The sequence below is a fragment of the Sparus aurata genome, chromosome 5 (genome assembly GCF_900880675.1).
Source record: "Sparus aurata chromosome 5, fSpaAur1.1, whole genome shotgun sequence".
In the NCBI taxonomy this organism is placed as follows: Eukaryota; Metazoa; Chordata; class Actinopteri; order Spariformes; family Sparidae; genus Sparus; species Sparus aurata.
The window spans coordinates 3,449,338-3,464,153 of NC_044191.1; the positions used below are offsets into that span (position 1 = coordinate 3,449,338).

The 14,816-nt window shown below is 42.5% G+C and overlaps 1 protein-coding gene and 1 long non-coding RNA gene across 3 annotated transcripts in view; one reads left to right on the forward strand and one right to left on the reverse strand.

The window, feature by feature from the left end:
* Positions 1–13,824, reverse strand: part of ccdc125 (coiled-coil domain containing 125) — a 36,776-nt gene extending 22,952 nt beyond the window's left edge. Inside the window, exons 1-2 of the mRNA XM_030417183.1 lie at positions 13,440–13,824; positions 11,567–11,816 (exon numbers count right to left, since the gene is read on the reverse strand). Coding sequence (XP_030273043.1) covers positions 11,567–11,816; positions 13,440–13,568 — 379 coding nt within the window. The 5' untranslated portion in view covers positions 13,569–13,824. The remainder of the gene's footprint in view (positions 1–11,566; positions 11,817–13,439) is intronic.
* A 121-nt stretch (positions 13,825–13,945) lies between these two features.
* Positions 13,946–14,810, forward strand: LOC115581790 (uncharacterized). 2 transcript variants are annotated; one of them, XR_003984068.1, is made up of 2 exons: positions 13,946–14,067; positions 14,458–14,810. It is a non-coding gene; the product is annotated as an uncharacterized LOC115581790 (long non-coding RNA). The 2 variants fall into 2 exon arrangements; XR_003984069.1 differs by lacking the exon at positions 13,946–14,067 and adding an exon at positions 14,213–14,374.
* The last annotated feature ends 6 nt before the right edge of the window (positions 14,811–14,816 follow it).

A 14,816-nucleotide genomic window follows, 5' to 3' on the forward strand; every position in this document is an offset into this window, starting at 1 on the left:
TATTTGGTCTGTCTACTTTCACCTCTCAAACAAACGAACACGCCTGACACTGTGAAATTAAAAAACTTTCTGTGGACAGCCAGCATATTTCTACATTTACATTATCAATGAGTTACATTTTTATCAGGATTTCAGGTTGGTGTATTATTTGTTCATTTGATATTTAATTAAGAATTCAAAATTAGAAAATGAAAATATGATTGCTTTATTTGTTTGTGAATGTGGTAGAAAAATGATTTGTTTTTCATACTTTTGATTTTATGCTCAGATCAAAAATAGAGAATTAAAATAGGGCCACAGGACAATTTGTGTGACCCAGAAGTTATTTATCTATCCATAAATGAAAATGTAGCAATGTTAAAGCCCTGGAGCCATCCCTTTATCTGGATCCTTACCAGAAGCTGCTGGGGTATATTCTTGACCAAGACCCATCTTCTGTTCAAGTTTCATGGAAATCACTCTAGTAGTTTTTGTGTAATCATGCTGACACCAAGGTACGTTTTAACCGTGAAATCACCAATTCGGCTCGATTTGTTGTTTTGGTTTTTTTTTGCACTGACAAAACAAATTTACCACTCAATATTTCGTTTCAATTGGTGGGTGGGCCTTCGGCACCCCATTGCCTCTGATTGGCTAGTATGCTGTATCAATTATATTTGTGACCATACTTATATTGGCGGCTATGACGGCCTTTAGCTTCATTATAGCTTCATTATAGCTTCATTATAGCTTCATTATGCTCTTAACAAGCGGTGATGATTTTGTTTTATGACTTTCAATGACAATAAAAATGTTTTTCATATCAAATGAACAACCTTTCATCCATTTTTGAAATGTTCTGCTGGTGCACGGATTATAAAGTAATGCAAGAGAAAAAGATAGCCTAAATAAATAAATAAAATAAAGTGATGCAACAGCATATTGTATTAACTGTTAATGTGCAGCTGATAGACTAAAACGCACCATGTCTGTTTTTAAAATGAAAGTACTATAGTATGTTTTCTGAAGGATGCACTGTGAACAGTAATGTCTGCTCTCAATAATTAGAAATATCACTGGCATATGGCATGTGGCAATGGGAAGTAGTTGTAAGAAATGATCAGCAGGTGTCACACTATGTTACGGAAGTCCTAAACGGCCATGCACTCATATATTTTATTTCCTCTGTTTTACCGTGATAACGAGTTAATTTCCTCCGTTTTCCCGAGATAACGGGATCACTTTCTCGAGATCTCGCGATAACAAAACTTTGTTTTCCCAAGATAACAAGTTCATTTCCTCTATTTTCCCGAGATAACGGGATAATTTTCTCGAGATCTCGTGATAACGAAACTTTGTTTCCCCGAGATAACACACCTTCGGACACACCGTAAGAGCTTGTACCCTTTATCAGCCAGGTGCTCAGTAAATCATTTCATCACGTTCAGCAAAAATCATGAAGGCACACTTCAAACACGCACACACACGATTCACAGGAACACAGATGTTCTCGGTTCACAGCGAGGCACTTTCAAAATAAAAGTCCCGCATTTAGTGTCTAATATAATCAATGAAATAATAACCTGGCTTCGAAGAATATCAGTTAACTAAATGAAAACAAGATGTTCTTATTAACAATTATCACATTAAAGGTCATTTACAGTCGTTACACTAACTGACTAACTCATTCACACACATACACACACACACACACACCTTATTATATCATTATCTCCGGAAAACAAAGTTTCGTTATCTCGAGACCTCGACAAAAATTATCCCGTTATCTCGGGAAAACAAATGAAATGAGCTCGTTATCACGATAAAATAAAGTTTCGTTATCTCGAGATCTCGAGAAAATTATCTCGTTATCTCGGGAAAATGGAGGAAATTAACTCGTTATCACGGGAAAACGGAGGAAATAGAATGTATGAATGCATGGCCATTTAGGGCTTCCATACTATGCGAACGTTTTCATCAATGGTTTTTTTTCTTGCAAAAAATACATTAAATTAAAACTACAAGTAGTGATGAAGGGCCTTCACAGATCAACGCGATCGGCGTCCCACGCGGAAGTCGCAATCACGCGCACAGCGCTCTTAACCTTGTTCCCTCCTCAAAGTTACTACCCTCTAACCACCTTTGTGGCAAAAATGTACACACACAAAAGAAATGCCAATAAATCAAAATACATCAATATTTTTTTCTGCTTTTTTTCATGAATCACGTGAACAACTTCAGACCTAATAAAAACTACCAAACATTCAATAATTTTCAAGATTTTAACCCTTTAAATGCCAGTTTAATTATTTGAATTATTAATTATCTATAAAAAAAAAAAAAAACTTGAGTCTTGGACAGGGACATGCACATGATTATAGAGGGGCAGGGGCTCAAAGTCAGAAAAGGGCAGTATGTGCGCGCGCCAACATTTTTTTCAGGCCTTAATAACACAATATGTAGATTAACTTAAAATTAGTAAACAAAGTACTTATAGAAAGCTAACTACTTAGCTGTGTATCTTGTGTAGCTGTGAGTGATATGCAACTGCCATTTCTTTTGTGTCAACAAATTATTGTCAACATGAGTTTATTCACATCATCATAATACTGAGGTTTGGAAGACATGCAATTCAGCTGCAATTCTTAAAAAGCAATCAAACACTGGTTTATTATGAGGCTATTTATTAGAGGGCAAGTGCAAACTAGAAATACAGGCTACACATCTAAAAATGTGACAAAACCAAGAAATGACTACTGTGACTGCTACTGTGGATGTTAGTAGAACAACAATGTTTACAACAGCAAAGTCACAGTGAACTCAATATCTGGAAGAAGTTTAAGATTTGTGGCAGATAAACAGCCGACACAGACAGCTGTCAGATTATTCTTATCTCTCATTAACAAGCAGTTAGCTTAACAAGGACAAATGGACGCTCTTCTGAAATATGACTCATATTCAAGCACGTTGAATAGGTGGAAGGCGACTTGTTTAGCCCCCACAAGGAAGTTATGTTAATGGATTTATAACTCACAAAGGTTCAAGTCGCTCCACTGTCACGTCTCACCTACGTGCGTGATGGAGTTCTGATGAGGCAGCGGCTTCTCTCTCTCTCTGTCTGTCTCTCTCTCTGTCTTCAAAATAAGAGCTTTACATTGCACCCCATTGGTGTTTAGAACTGGGTTCTTAGCGGGGGGCTTTTAATTGAAAGTAGCAACCGTTCGTAGAGATGGACAGAGCGGAGCCGCAGCAGACAGCGAAGTAGACTCAACACACTCCCAACACCATATTACGATTAAATACGTACGGTAGATAACCGTGGCATTTTTATACCGCCGCTTTTTTTACATCCCTTTGCACAACAGGAATTTATGTATTCATTAAAAAACACAAAAAAAGCGCACTTTATAATACGAGGCAAAAAGGGCAGGGGCTCAAGCACCCTTTGGGCCTTATGTGTGCACGTGCCTGGTCTTGGATATGTCAAAGATTAGCAACAAAATTTATTTGATTGCATTAGTATTTTTATGTAGTAACAGATACTCTACCCACCTTCGTGGCCAAAAAAAAAAATTTTTTTTCAATCTCACTGCCATTATAATATAAAAAAAATGCATTCTGTTATGTCAGCATGTCATTTTGAAGAAAAGTTTTGATATTTGACATTTTTACTGTATTTCACCAGATTGAACCATTTTCCCATTGTAGGCCGATGCATGAAATTCTTGTATTTTTGCCAGTTATATTATGGAGCCAGGTGACTACCAGGGCCCAGGATGTGTGTGTGTGTATATATGTGTGTGTGTGTGTGCGTGCATGCATGCGTGTGCATGTGTGTGTTTGTGTGTGAGAGAGAGAGATAGCATGTGTGTGAATCTGTAAGCACACATTGATCATTTCAGGGGTGAAAAAAGTTCATCTTTTGAGGGATGTGTTTTTAATGTGTCTTTGAAAAGGTGCTTGAGTGAAAACATGGCCTCCTGCCTTTGCTGTACTCAAAAACAAAGCAAAAAACAACTGTAGTGTTTTTATACACCTTACTGCTTTCACAGCCAAAGATAAACATACAACTTGTGAGGGGTCATTTCATTAGTGAGCAGAGAAGGAGAATATGAAAATGAAGAGGCATTTCAGAAGAGAAGAGGCATTAGAAATGGTCATGCAGCCTTTATCTGACAGCGAGCAGCAGGATTCGTCAGAGGAAGACACAAGCTTCTAGGGGGAGTCTGACACAGAAGGCTCACTGGGGTCTTCCACCTCTGTGAGTGCTTCTGACCCATCTCTGAGAGTATTTGTTATGTAGTAACAGATACTCCCTCTAACCACCTTCGTGGCCAAAAATGCCTCATTGACTTCCATTAAAACCACATTTTTGAATCTCACTGCCATTACAGTAGAAAATCTTGCATTCTGTAATGTCAGCATGTCATTTTGAAGAAAAGTTTTGATATTTGACATTTTTACTGTATTTCACCAGATTCAACCATTTTCCCATTGTAGGCCGATGCATGAAATTCTTGTATTCTTGTACACACGAACATCCACAGATTCCGATTCCACTTTGTTGTCCGCGCGTCTCTGGATCTCCTCAGACCCGAACAGACTCGGTCCGGACTCGTTTAATCTCATTAATCCACAGCAGTCAGTTTAGATGCACAGAACGGGACCGAACCGCCGGCAAAATCCCGGTGCAGCTCGCGCCGCTGCAGGTATAAATCCGCTTGTTTCTTCAGGTACGTCGTGGGCTTGAGCTCTGCAGTGATTGGCTCTGGTGCGCACGTGGCCACGGTGTGCAGTGATTGGCTCTGGTGCGCACGTGACTGTGGTGGCTCTGGTGGACAATGCTCGGCGGAATTTGTAAAGCATTTATGAAATAATTTATTCACGGTATCATTGCAGTCCAAACAAATGCTTAGATGCACACCACTGAACCACGCAGCAGCCATGTTGAAAGTCTCGGGTCAGTGTGATCCTGATCCGCAGAGATATTTGACCAACAGACACATACACACATACACACACACACAGACAGACAGAGATTCCGTGCATTTATAGATAGATGTATTTTTTGAGAGAAAAAACCTATTGATGAAAAGGTTCACATAGTGTGACACCTGCTGGTCATTTCTTACAACTACTTCCCATTGCCACATGCCATATGCCAGAGATATTTCTAATTATTGAGAGCAGACATCACTGTTCACTGCATCCTTCAGAAAACATACTATAGTACTTTCATTTTTTCAAAACAGAGATGGTGCGTTTTAGTCTATCAGCTGCACATTAACAGTTAATACAATACGCTGTTGCATTACTTTATTTTATTTATTTATTTAGGCTATCTTTTTCTCTTGCATTACTTTATAATCCGTGCACCAGCAGAACATTTCAAAAATGAATTAAAGGTTGTTCATTTGATATGAAAAACATTTTCATTGTCATTTAAGGTCATAAAACAAACTTATGTGCGCTCGGTAACAGCATACTGAAGCTATAATGAAGCTAAAGGCCGTTAGTATGGTCTGTGATCATAACGTAGCCTCGTCTCGTCTGTTTGTGTTAACATTACACTGTCTAAAGGCCAAGACGTACGAGAGAACCTTTATTTTGAAGAGCACAGCACGAGTACAATTGATAGAACACACTAGCCAATCAGAGGCAATGGGGTGCCGAAGGCCCACCCACCAATGGAAACAAAATATTGAGTGGTAAATTTGTTTTGTCAGTACCAACAAAAAAACAAGAAATCGAGCCGAAGTGGTGATTTCTGTTTTTTGCCCAAAATTAGAAAAAACAAAAATCGACCTGTTATTTGGTTTCTGAATGTGTCATTTATACCAAAAAAACAAACGGTTAAAACATACCTTGGTTACACACGAACCAACCAACCATCCATCCAACCAACCAATTAACAAAACAAACAATTGACCAACCAACAAACAGACATGGGCGAAAAACATAACCTTCTTGGGGGAGCTAAAAATGTCTGAATATGCTTGCTTAGCATGCCAAAACGTCCTAAGTTCTTTGTTTAACAGAAACCCAAGACAGAAATTACAACGGCAATTTGCCAGTGTAAACTTGGACACAAAAATCTTGGTAAGTCAAGGAAGAGATGTCACCTCTGAACTGACTGAAACTACATTTATTAGCCTCCTGGCACAGACTTGTTTCATCAGCACAGTCTCCATGTTCGCAATAGGGTTCAGGTCAGGACTTTAGGAAGACCATTACAAAACCTCAATTGTGGCCTGATTGATCCATTCCTATACCTCTTCCGATGTGTGTTTCGGATCACTGTCCTGTTGGAACACTTAACTGCACCCAAGACCCAATCTTCTGGCTGATGATTTTAGGTTTTCCAGAGTATTTGGAGATAACCCTCCTTCTTCATTATTCCATTTACTTCCTTTAGAGCTGCATATTCACTGGCAGCGAACAGCCCCACAGTATAATACTACCAACACTGGACAGCAGGTCTGGTGTTCCTGGCCTCACCTTTTCTCCTCCAAATATATTGCTGCTGATTTTTGACATGAAAAATGACAGAACTACGTCAAAAGAGACAACAGAACTTCAAGAAACTCAGTTTTTTTTTCATGTGACGACAGAGTTTTCCTCTAAGGTTTTATCTTTGTCAATGTGATCAGCAGCAAACTTCAGTCAAGCTTTAAGGTGTGTCTGGAGCAAATGCTTCTTTCTTGCACAGCCGTCTGTCAGCCCATGGCAATGCAAAACAGGCTTGACTGTGGACACTGACAGCTGTCTTCCAGAAGCTTCTGACTCATTGCATGTGTATATATATATATATATATATATATATATATATATATATATACATATATATATATATATATATATATATACACACATATATATCAGAGGAGGCTCGTCCATAGAGGCAGAGGAGGTTGGTCCTCCTCTATTTTTGAGAGGCAAGAGGAAGATCAATTTTTTTTTTAAGAAAGAGTAACTGGTTGAAATAAATCATTCCCAAATCTCAGTATCATTTATAAAATATTATATATATATTATATCATTAAAAAAGTTTCTTCTTTGGAAGAAAATCCACCTAAAACGGTTGAACAGCGACAGCTGCAGATGGAGGAGACAGAGCAGTCTGTGAGAGGAGCAGGGAGCAGGAAGGTGGGGGCTAGAGGAGGACGGAGGGCTTCTGTCCTCCGTAGGAGGGATCTCCTTCCATTCACTCAATGCATTCAGGATTTTTTCATGCTGATCTATGATTGGCTAAGACACGTAAAATGACGCGCTAAGGGAGGACGTCCTCCCTTACCAATCAGCAACCAGAATAAAAGATTGACAGCAGGTTGGTCCAATAACAGTTCCCAAATTTCATTCTCACATTGATACAACCGTAAACAAAAAATACTTCTATGTATTTTACAGCTTTCACTGCCAGCCATGCTCGGACAAGAAATATAGAGTTTTCAGCGATATTGGAATCGGTTTCAAAGGAAATATAAGTACATTTCTGAAAGAAAAAAACTGTTCGGAGAAATCAGAGAGAAGCAGTCAGAAAGATAATTCATAGTTTTCGTTTCGTTCGTCCTGCTGGAGGACATAACTTTAGCGGCACAACACAATACAGAGCAGCAACACAGTTGTTTTGGGCGATTGTGATGAGTGATGAGTGTGATGTCCTGTGCTGTCGTGAAATATGTACATTGACTGCTGCGGTAGCACAGTGAATAGAGCAGTTGCCTACCACACAGGTGACTAGGTGACGAGGGGATACACATTGGTATTTTTTTTGTCTTGTATATTAGCCATTTAATAAAATGTTTTTTAGAGAAGTCCTGTAAGTCATTGTTTTATTGCTTAATTTTCATTGAACATAAGAAAGTAGGGATAAGTAGTTGACTTGTATAAAATAACATGACACCGTGGACTGGTTTTCCTCCTGTCCTCCCCAATTTTTTCAGTCACCAGCCACCACTGATATATATATATATATATATATATATATATATATATATATATATATATATATATATATATATATATATATATATATATATATATATATTTGTGAGTGTATCCGTTCGTATTTGTAGTTTGTATGGCCCAGGGGAAGAAGCTATCTGTCAGCCTGCTGGTGTGGGACTTTGTTGACCTGTAGCGTCTCCCAGAGGGCAACAGATCAAACAGGGGGTAGGCAGGGTGTGAGGGGTCTCCTGTGATGACCTTTGTTCTCCTTAGACAGCAGGATGTGGCGATGTGTTCCAGGCTGGTCAGAGGGCAGCCGATGATCTTTTGGGCAGTGTTTATGACCCTCTGCACCGCCTTCCTGTCCTCGGCTGTTGAGCCTGCGTACCACACACCCAGACAGTACGTCAGTACGCTCTCCACAGAGGAGTGATAGAAGGCCAGCAGCAGCTTTGTGTCCAGTTTGTTTTTCCTGAGGACACGCAGGAAGTGTAGTCGCTGCTGAGCCTTCTTATCCAGGGCCCTGATGTTGTAGGTCCAGGAGTGGTCTGCGGAGATGTGGGTGCCCAGAAACCTGAAGGTGGTGACAGTCTCCACCTGTTCTCCATTTATGAGGAGGGGGGTGTGGTCATGTCTGTTCTTCCTGAAGTCCATGATGAGTTCTTTTGTCTTTTGGATATTCAGGGTCAGGTTGTTGTCTGAGCACCATAGTGACAGTTCCTCCACTTCGGCCCTGTACGCTGTCTCGTCCTCGCCTCGGATGAGTCCAACCACTGTGGTGTCATCCGCATATTTAATAATGCGGTTGGTTGGGTGAGTTGGAGAGCAGTCGTAGGTGTAGGGTGGGGGCCGAGTCTCACAGACTGTGGCCGACTTGACAGGAAGTTTCTAATCCAATTGCAGGTGGGGAGGGGGATCTGTAGTTTCAGCAGTTTGGTGATGAGAATGTCTGGAATTATGGTGTTAAATGCTGAGCTGTAGTCCACGAAGAGCATCCTCACATAGCTCTTCTTGTTCTCCAGGTGGCTCAGCGCTGTATGGAGTGTGAGGGCGATGGCATCCTCTGTAGAACGGTTTGCCCTGTAGGCAAACTGGTGGGGGTCGAGGGAGGGAGGGAGACAGTCTCTGATGTGCTGCTGATCGCTCCAAGCACTTCATGATTACAGACGTCAGAGCGATAGGTCTGTAATCATTCAGGCTGTCTATGGCAGGTTTTTTGGGGATGGGGACGATGATAGAGGCCTTCAGACATGTGGGGATGGTGGCATGTGTCAGGGAGAGGTTGAAGATTTTGGTGAGGATCCCTGCCAGTTGGTCTGCACATGCTTTAATCACCGCCCCTGGGATACCGTCAGGACCAGCAGCTTTTCTGGGGTTCACTGCTCTTAAGTTTTTTCTCACCTCGTGCTCCTGGAGAGAGAGAGGTGGGGTGCTGGAACCAGGGGGAGGCAGTGACTGCAGCCGTGTGGTGGTGGTCTCAAACCGGGCAAAGAAGCTGTTTAGCTCCTCTGCCAGTGTGCTGCTGCTGTTGGAGGATGTGGGAGGGGGGTTGCCTTTGTAATTGGTTAGGGCCTGGATGCCCCTCCACATCTGACGCGGGTTATTGTCCATCAGGTATCCTTCTATTTTGTTCTTGTAGGAGACCTTGGCCTGTTTGATGCCCCTCCTCAGGTCAGCTCTGGCAGTGCTGTAGAGAGCTCTGTCTCCCGTCCAGAAGGCCGAGTTACGAGCTCTGATCAGGGTCTGGACTTCCTTTGTCATCCAGGGCTTTCTGTTTGGAAAGATCCGGATGCGTCTATCCTCGGTGACGTTATCTACACAGCACCTGATGTAGAAGAGGACAGACTTGGTGTGTGTGTCCAGGTCCTGATCTTCGAAAATGCTCCAGTCTGTGCAGGCAAAGCAGTCCTGAAGCTGGTTGAGAGCATCTTCAGGCCAGGCTTTGATGGTCTGGGTGGCTGGTTTTGTTTGCCTTCTGAGGGGGGTGTAGGCAGGGAAGAGGAGCAGAGAGAGGTGGTCTGATTGTCCAAGGTAGGGGAGGGGGGTCGCTCTGTAGGCATGCTTGATGTTAGAATAAACATGATCAAGTATGTTTTCTCCCCTGGTTGCACACTTGACGTGCTGGTGAAATTTGGGGAGAACAGTCTTGAGGCGTGCTTTGTTAAAGTCCCCAGCAATGATGTGCACGCCATTCGGATGAGCCCTCTGTTGTTTACATACCATGAGCTCAAGCTGGCCGAGTGCTGTGCTAACATTAGCATGGGGAGGGATGTAAACAACGGTTACTATGGCAACCGTTGGCTCCCGTGGCAGGTAGAAGGGTCGGCACTGAACAGACATGGCCTCTAAGTCCGGTGAGCAGTGGGTGTCTATCACTCTGCTGTCCGAGCACCAGTCCTCAAGCACATAAACACAGATTCCCCCTCCCATGCTCTTACCGGAGGCTTCAGTCCGGTCGCAGCGGTGAAAGGTGCATCCTGCAAGCTCCACGGTAGCATTGTGGATATGCAGGCGCAGCCACAATTCGCTAACAATCAAAAGACAACAGTCACGGATGTGGCGGTTGTAGGCGATCTGTGACTGCAGCTCATCTATTTTGTTCGCAAGGGATCTCATTTGTGAGGAAGATAGATGGTAGCGGAGGTCTGTGTGGGTGGTTCCTAAGCTGATTTAGTAGTCCTGCCCGGTATCCTCGTTTCTGCCTCCTCTCCCTGCGCCGCCTCCAGTGCTTGCTGGACCCGATAACAATCCATGGGGTGCCCGGCGGTCTCGCTATCTCCGGTGGGATGATGTGGGTCCGTGCGAAGGCACCTGTGATTTCTATTTTTGCCTGAAAGCCAATTCTTATCAGGTCTTGGCGACTGTAGATGGGCCGCTGTGGCATGTGTGTGCCAGAAGAACACACAGTGGAGGGGGCGCCATCATGATCTGGGGTGCTTTTTCCTTCAATGGAACAATGGAGCTTCAGGTTGTGCAGGGGCGTCAAACGGCGGCTGGCTATGTGGAGATGTTGCAGAGGGCATCCCTCATGACTGAGGGCCCTCGTCTGTGTGGTAATGACTGGGTTTTTTAACAGGACAACGCTGCAGTTCAGAATGCCCACCTGACAAAGGACTTCTTCCAGAGGAATAACGTAACTCTTTTGGACCATCCTGCGCGTTCCCCTTATCTAAATCCAATTGAGAACATTTGGGGATTGATGGCAAGGGAAGTTTACAAAAATGGATATCAGTTCCAGACAGTGGATGCCCTCCGTGAAGCCATCTTCACCACTTGGAGCAACGTTCCCACTAGCCTCCTGGAAACACTCGCATCAAGCATGCCGAATCGAATTTTTGAAGTGATCAACAAGAACGGTGGAGCTACTCATTACTGAGTCCTTTTTTGAAACTTTTGTTTTTATTTTAGGGGGGTTTCAGGGTTTTTGAGCTATGGCATTAAACTTTTGATCAGCCGATGAACAGCCTATTTCAGTTTAATTGTTGTTTTCAATAAATTGCTTACTCAATTTTTTTTTGTGTCACTCCCATTTCTTCTTTTTGCATTTTTGAAACTCTACTTAGAACCTTAGAAATGTAAATTCTTGCAATTTTTCAACTGGTCTGGACAGACAGACAGACAGACAGACAGACTTCCTTACCGAAGTGTGACAGCTTCCTAAAGGCTTTCTGCTGTGTCTCTGCAATCAGCAGACCAGGGGTCCGTGCTGCCTCTCCTGTCTGGCTCCCGCACCTGCGCCTCTCTGCTCCTGGCATTTGGATCTTTGTGCTACCAGCAAAGCTTTGGCTCTTCTTCCCTGTGGAGCTGGGTGCTGATCTTAAGCCCATTCCGTCACCCAGGTCTCCATCCGCCATGTCATCGTCCGGGCGGCGGGCCTCACTGACCTGCATCTGCACCAGGTCAAACCTTGCATTACAATCACCATACTGTGTATGAATTATGTACATATCAATTTGCTCAAATGTCTTATCCCAAAAGAAACAGTGACATACAGTATATTGCATGCCATGAGATGATATAAATAAACAACTACTAGTGATTATAAATATTTTAACCATTTATACCCAGGTAACTAACCCTACTATCCCTTAAAGCCCCCCTCCAGTGTATTTTGGTATTTTTCCGAGCAAATGTGGGTTGATGGGCCACACTGTTCACCAAATATTTTTTGACAACTAACTTAATTTGGTGCTCAAAGTCATTAAATGTAGCTGTAAGTGAGTGAAAAGTGATTGCTCAGGTAGTCTTTGAGTTAAACAGTCTGATGGCTGTGGGGATGAATGATCTGCAGTAGCGCTCCTTCTTACACAGTGGGTGTAAGAGTCTGCTACTGAATTAGCTGCTCAAGGCTTCACAGTCTGGTGTGTGGGAGGTGAGAGGTGTTGTCCATGATTGACGTCAGCTTGGCCAAAATCTTCCTCTCACCCAACACCTCTATGGAATCCAGCAGACAGTCCAGGACAGAGCTGGCCCTCCTAACCAGTTTTTTTAGTCTCTTCCAGTCCCTATCCGTGCTGCTACCTCCCCTGCAGACCACTGCATAAAGGAGAGCTGATGCCACCACAGTGTCATAACATGTTCAAAGTAATGTCCTCTGCACACCAAAGGACCTCAGTCTCCTCAGCAGATGGAGACAAACTCATAACAAAGCACTAAGGACCCTGAAAGGTCATTTTGAACGTCTGCTCCTGGTTGTCAGTATGAGGAGACCAAAGCTGAACAAGTGTAGTGGTCGGAGAGGGCACGTCAAGAACGGAGCACAAAGAGGCGCATTGAGTGTGTGCAGAGCCAAGCAGGATCTCCAAGAGCGCACAGGGCTGCAGCTCCATCAGGTGACAGTGAGTCCAGCCTGGTGGTAAACCTGCAGCAGGCCATGTCTCTGACCACTGAACCTACTCCAGAGGAAGACAGGAGAGAAATCCACCTGATGAAAACTGTGACCAAAGAATTACAGCCGGCTCACAGCCTCTCACCAGCAGCCTCTGAGAGCTAACAGAATAATCTCCCTCAGCTTCATAGAGGGACTTTGAAAACACCTGTTGACTTGCTTTAACCAATTTTTGTTTGTTTATAATGCATATTTATTAAATGTTATTTCCATGAGGCACTTGAAATGTTCCTCTCGCAGCAGTATAGTGACGTTAGAGAGAGCTACATGTTGAGTCCCATTCTTTTGATCCTTATTTTAAATCATTATTAATGCCACAAGGTAATATACACAGTGGTCAGGTGGTGATCCGACATTTACTGCCATTTCTCCTTGTTTCATTCAGTGTTGCTTGAAATAAGACCTGAAGTGACAGGATGTGACTACTAGAGGTGTGACTCTTCACTGGGCGCCTCCCTCAGTGATGTATTTTACTGCTCATGGCTATTTCTTCATCATTGTTATTCCCCTTTTATTAAGAAAGTCCCTCCAATATCAGACTAGAGAAGTCTACAAAATAAAAGCTGCATCTTTTCAATACATAAACATAACAAAAACAATAATTTCTCCGTCTGCAGTGCCTTACACAGGTGTTGTAATCTACAATAATATTCAGGTGAACATTTCTGACGGGATTAGTGATCGTTGTGAGGCAGAAGTCCTGATCAGCGCGGGTCTCCTTCGTACTTCCAGGCAAGTTCATAAAATTCAACATGAGCCCTGAGATGTCCGTTCAAAAAACACTCGATGAGCTTTTTTTGTTTTTAAATTACTCGCAGATGTGACGTCAGCCTAATGTCCGCACACAATTCAGAAGCTACGTTCACATGAGATGAGATCTCCAGTAATACCTGGTGTCAATGTAACGTGTTGCAGCAGTTGGCGGACAACCACACTTCAGTCTGAACAGCAGAACACTCGCTGACGGAGTGTAAACTTGTCTGCTGGTAGTTTTAGTTTTGTTTTTTCAAACCTTTATTGAAAGTTGCCAGCACATACACATGCATATAAACAATACAATTATGCTGGTGTAATCTTGAGAACACAGAAATAGAACAAATCGTTTACATTCAAATGTAAACAAAGAGACATGAAAGGTGAAGAAAAAGAAAAGGGAAGAGAGAGAGAGAGAGAGAAAAATAAAATAAAATAAAATAAATAGAAAAATAAAAAAAAAGTGCGAGGGTATGGCAATCAGTTTACGTAAACACTTTGTAAGTACAGCATACATTAGGAGTTTTGATAGCTTTTATGTTCTTTGAGGGGGAAATCGTTGAGATATAATGTTCCATTTCTTTGATAAACAGAGAAATTTGTTTTTTAGTTTGTGAATTTACAATTGTGAATGTGAAACTTAGCTAGCAGTAGAATTAGACTAACAAGAAAGAAAGCGTTCTCATCTTTGCTACTGTGTTATCTACTGGCAGTTCGATCACGTGTAGCTCCTACAGTGACGTGTGTCAGTTTAACTATAGATCACATCGTCTCCAGATAACATCACTACAGCCTGCACATGTTAATGTTAGTGATTAAGCTTAATCGGTTTTTATTAATTACTTCCTCTTACCTTGGACGCAAACGTTATATTCCTTTATGCTTCACAGAACTTCCACCTTCACCTGGATACAAACTGATGAAGTTCAGTGAGGAGAGAGCAGGAACCAGGTCCACACCAGTGGATTCAGAGCCGCGTGACAAACAGTGCGTTTACCTGCTTGCCCTCCTCCAGCCGCCTGCCCTCCGCCTTCCCTCCTCCAGCCGCCTGCCTCACAGCTGTCCCGACTACTTCCGATCAATAGCTTCACAACGATCTCAGTACTTTGAGACAAAGCACGACCCAACTAGCCTCTTATCTCAATTCAGAAATGACTCTCTTTTAAAGATACATACAATTAAATACAATATTTAGTGCTTGACAGAAAAGCTATACACTATAAATAAAACACACTTTTCAAAATGCACT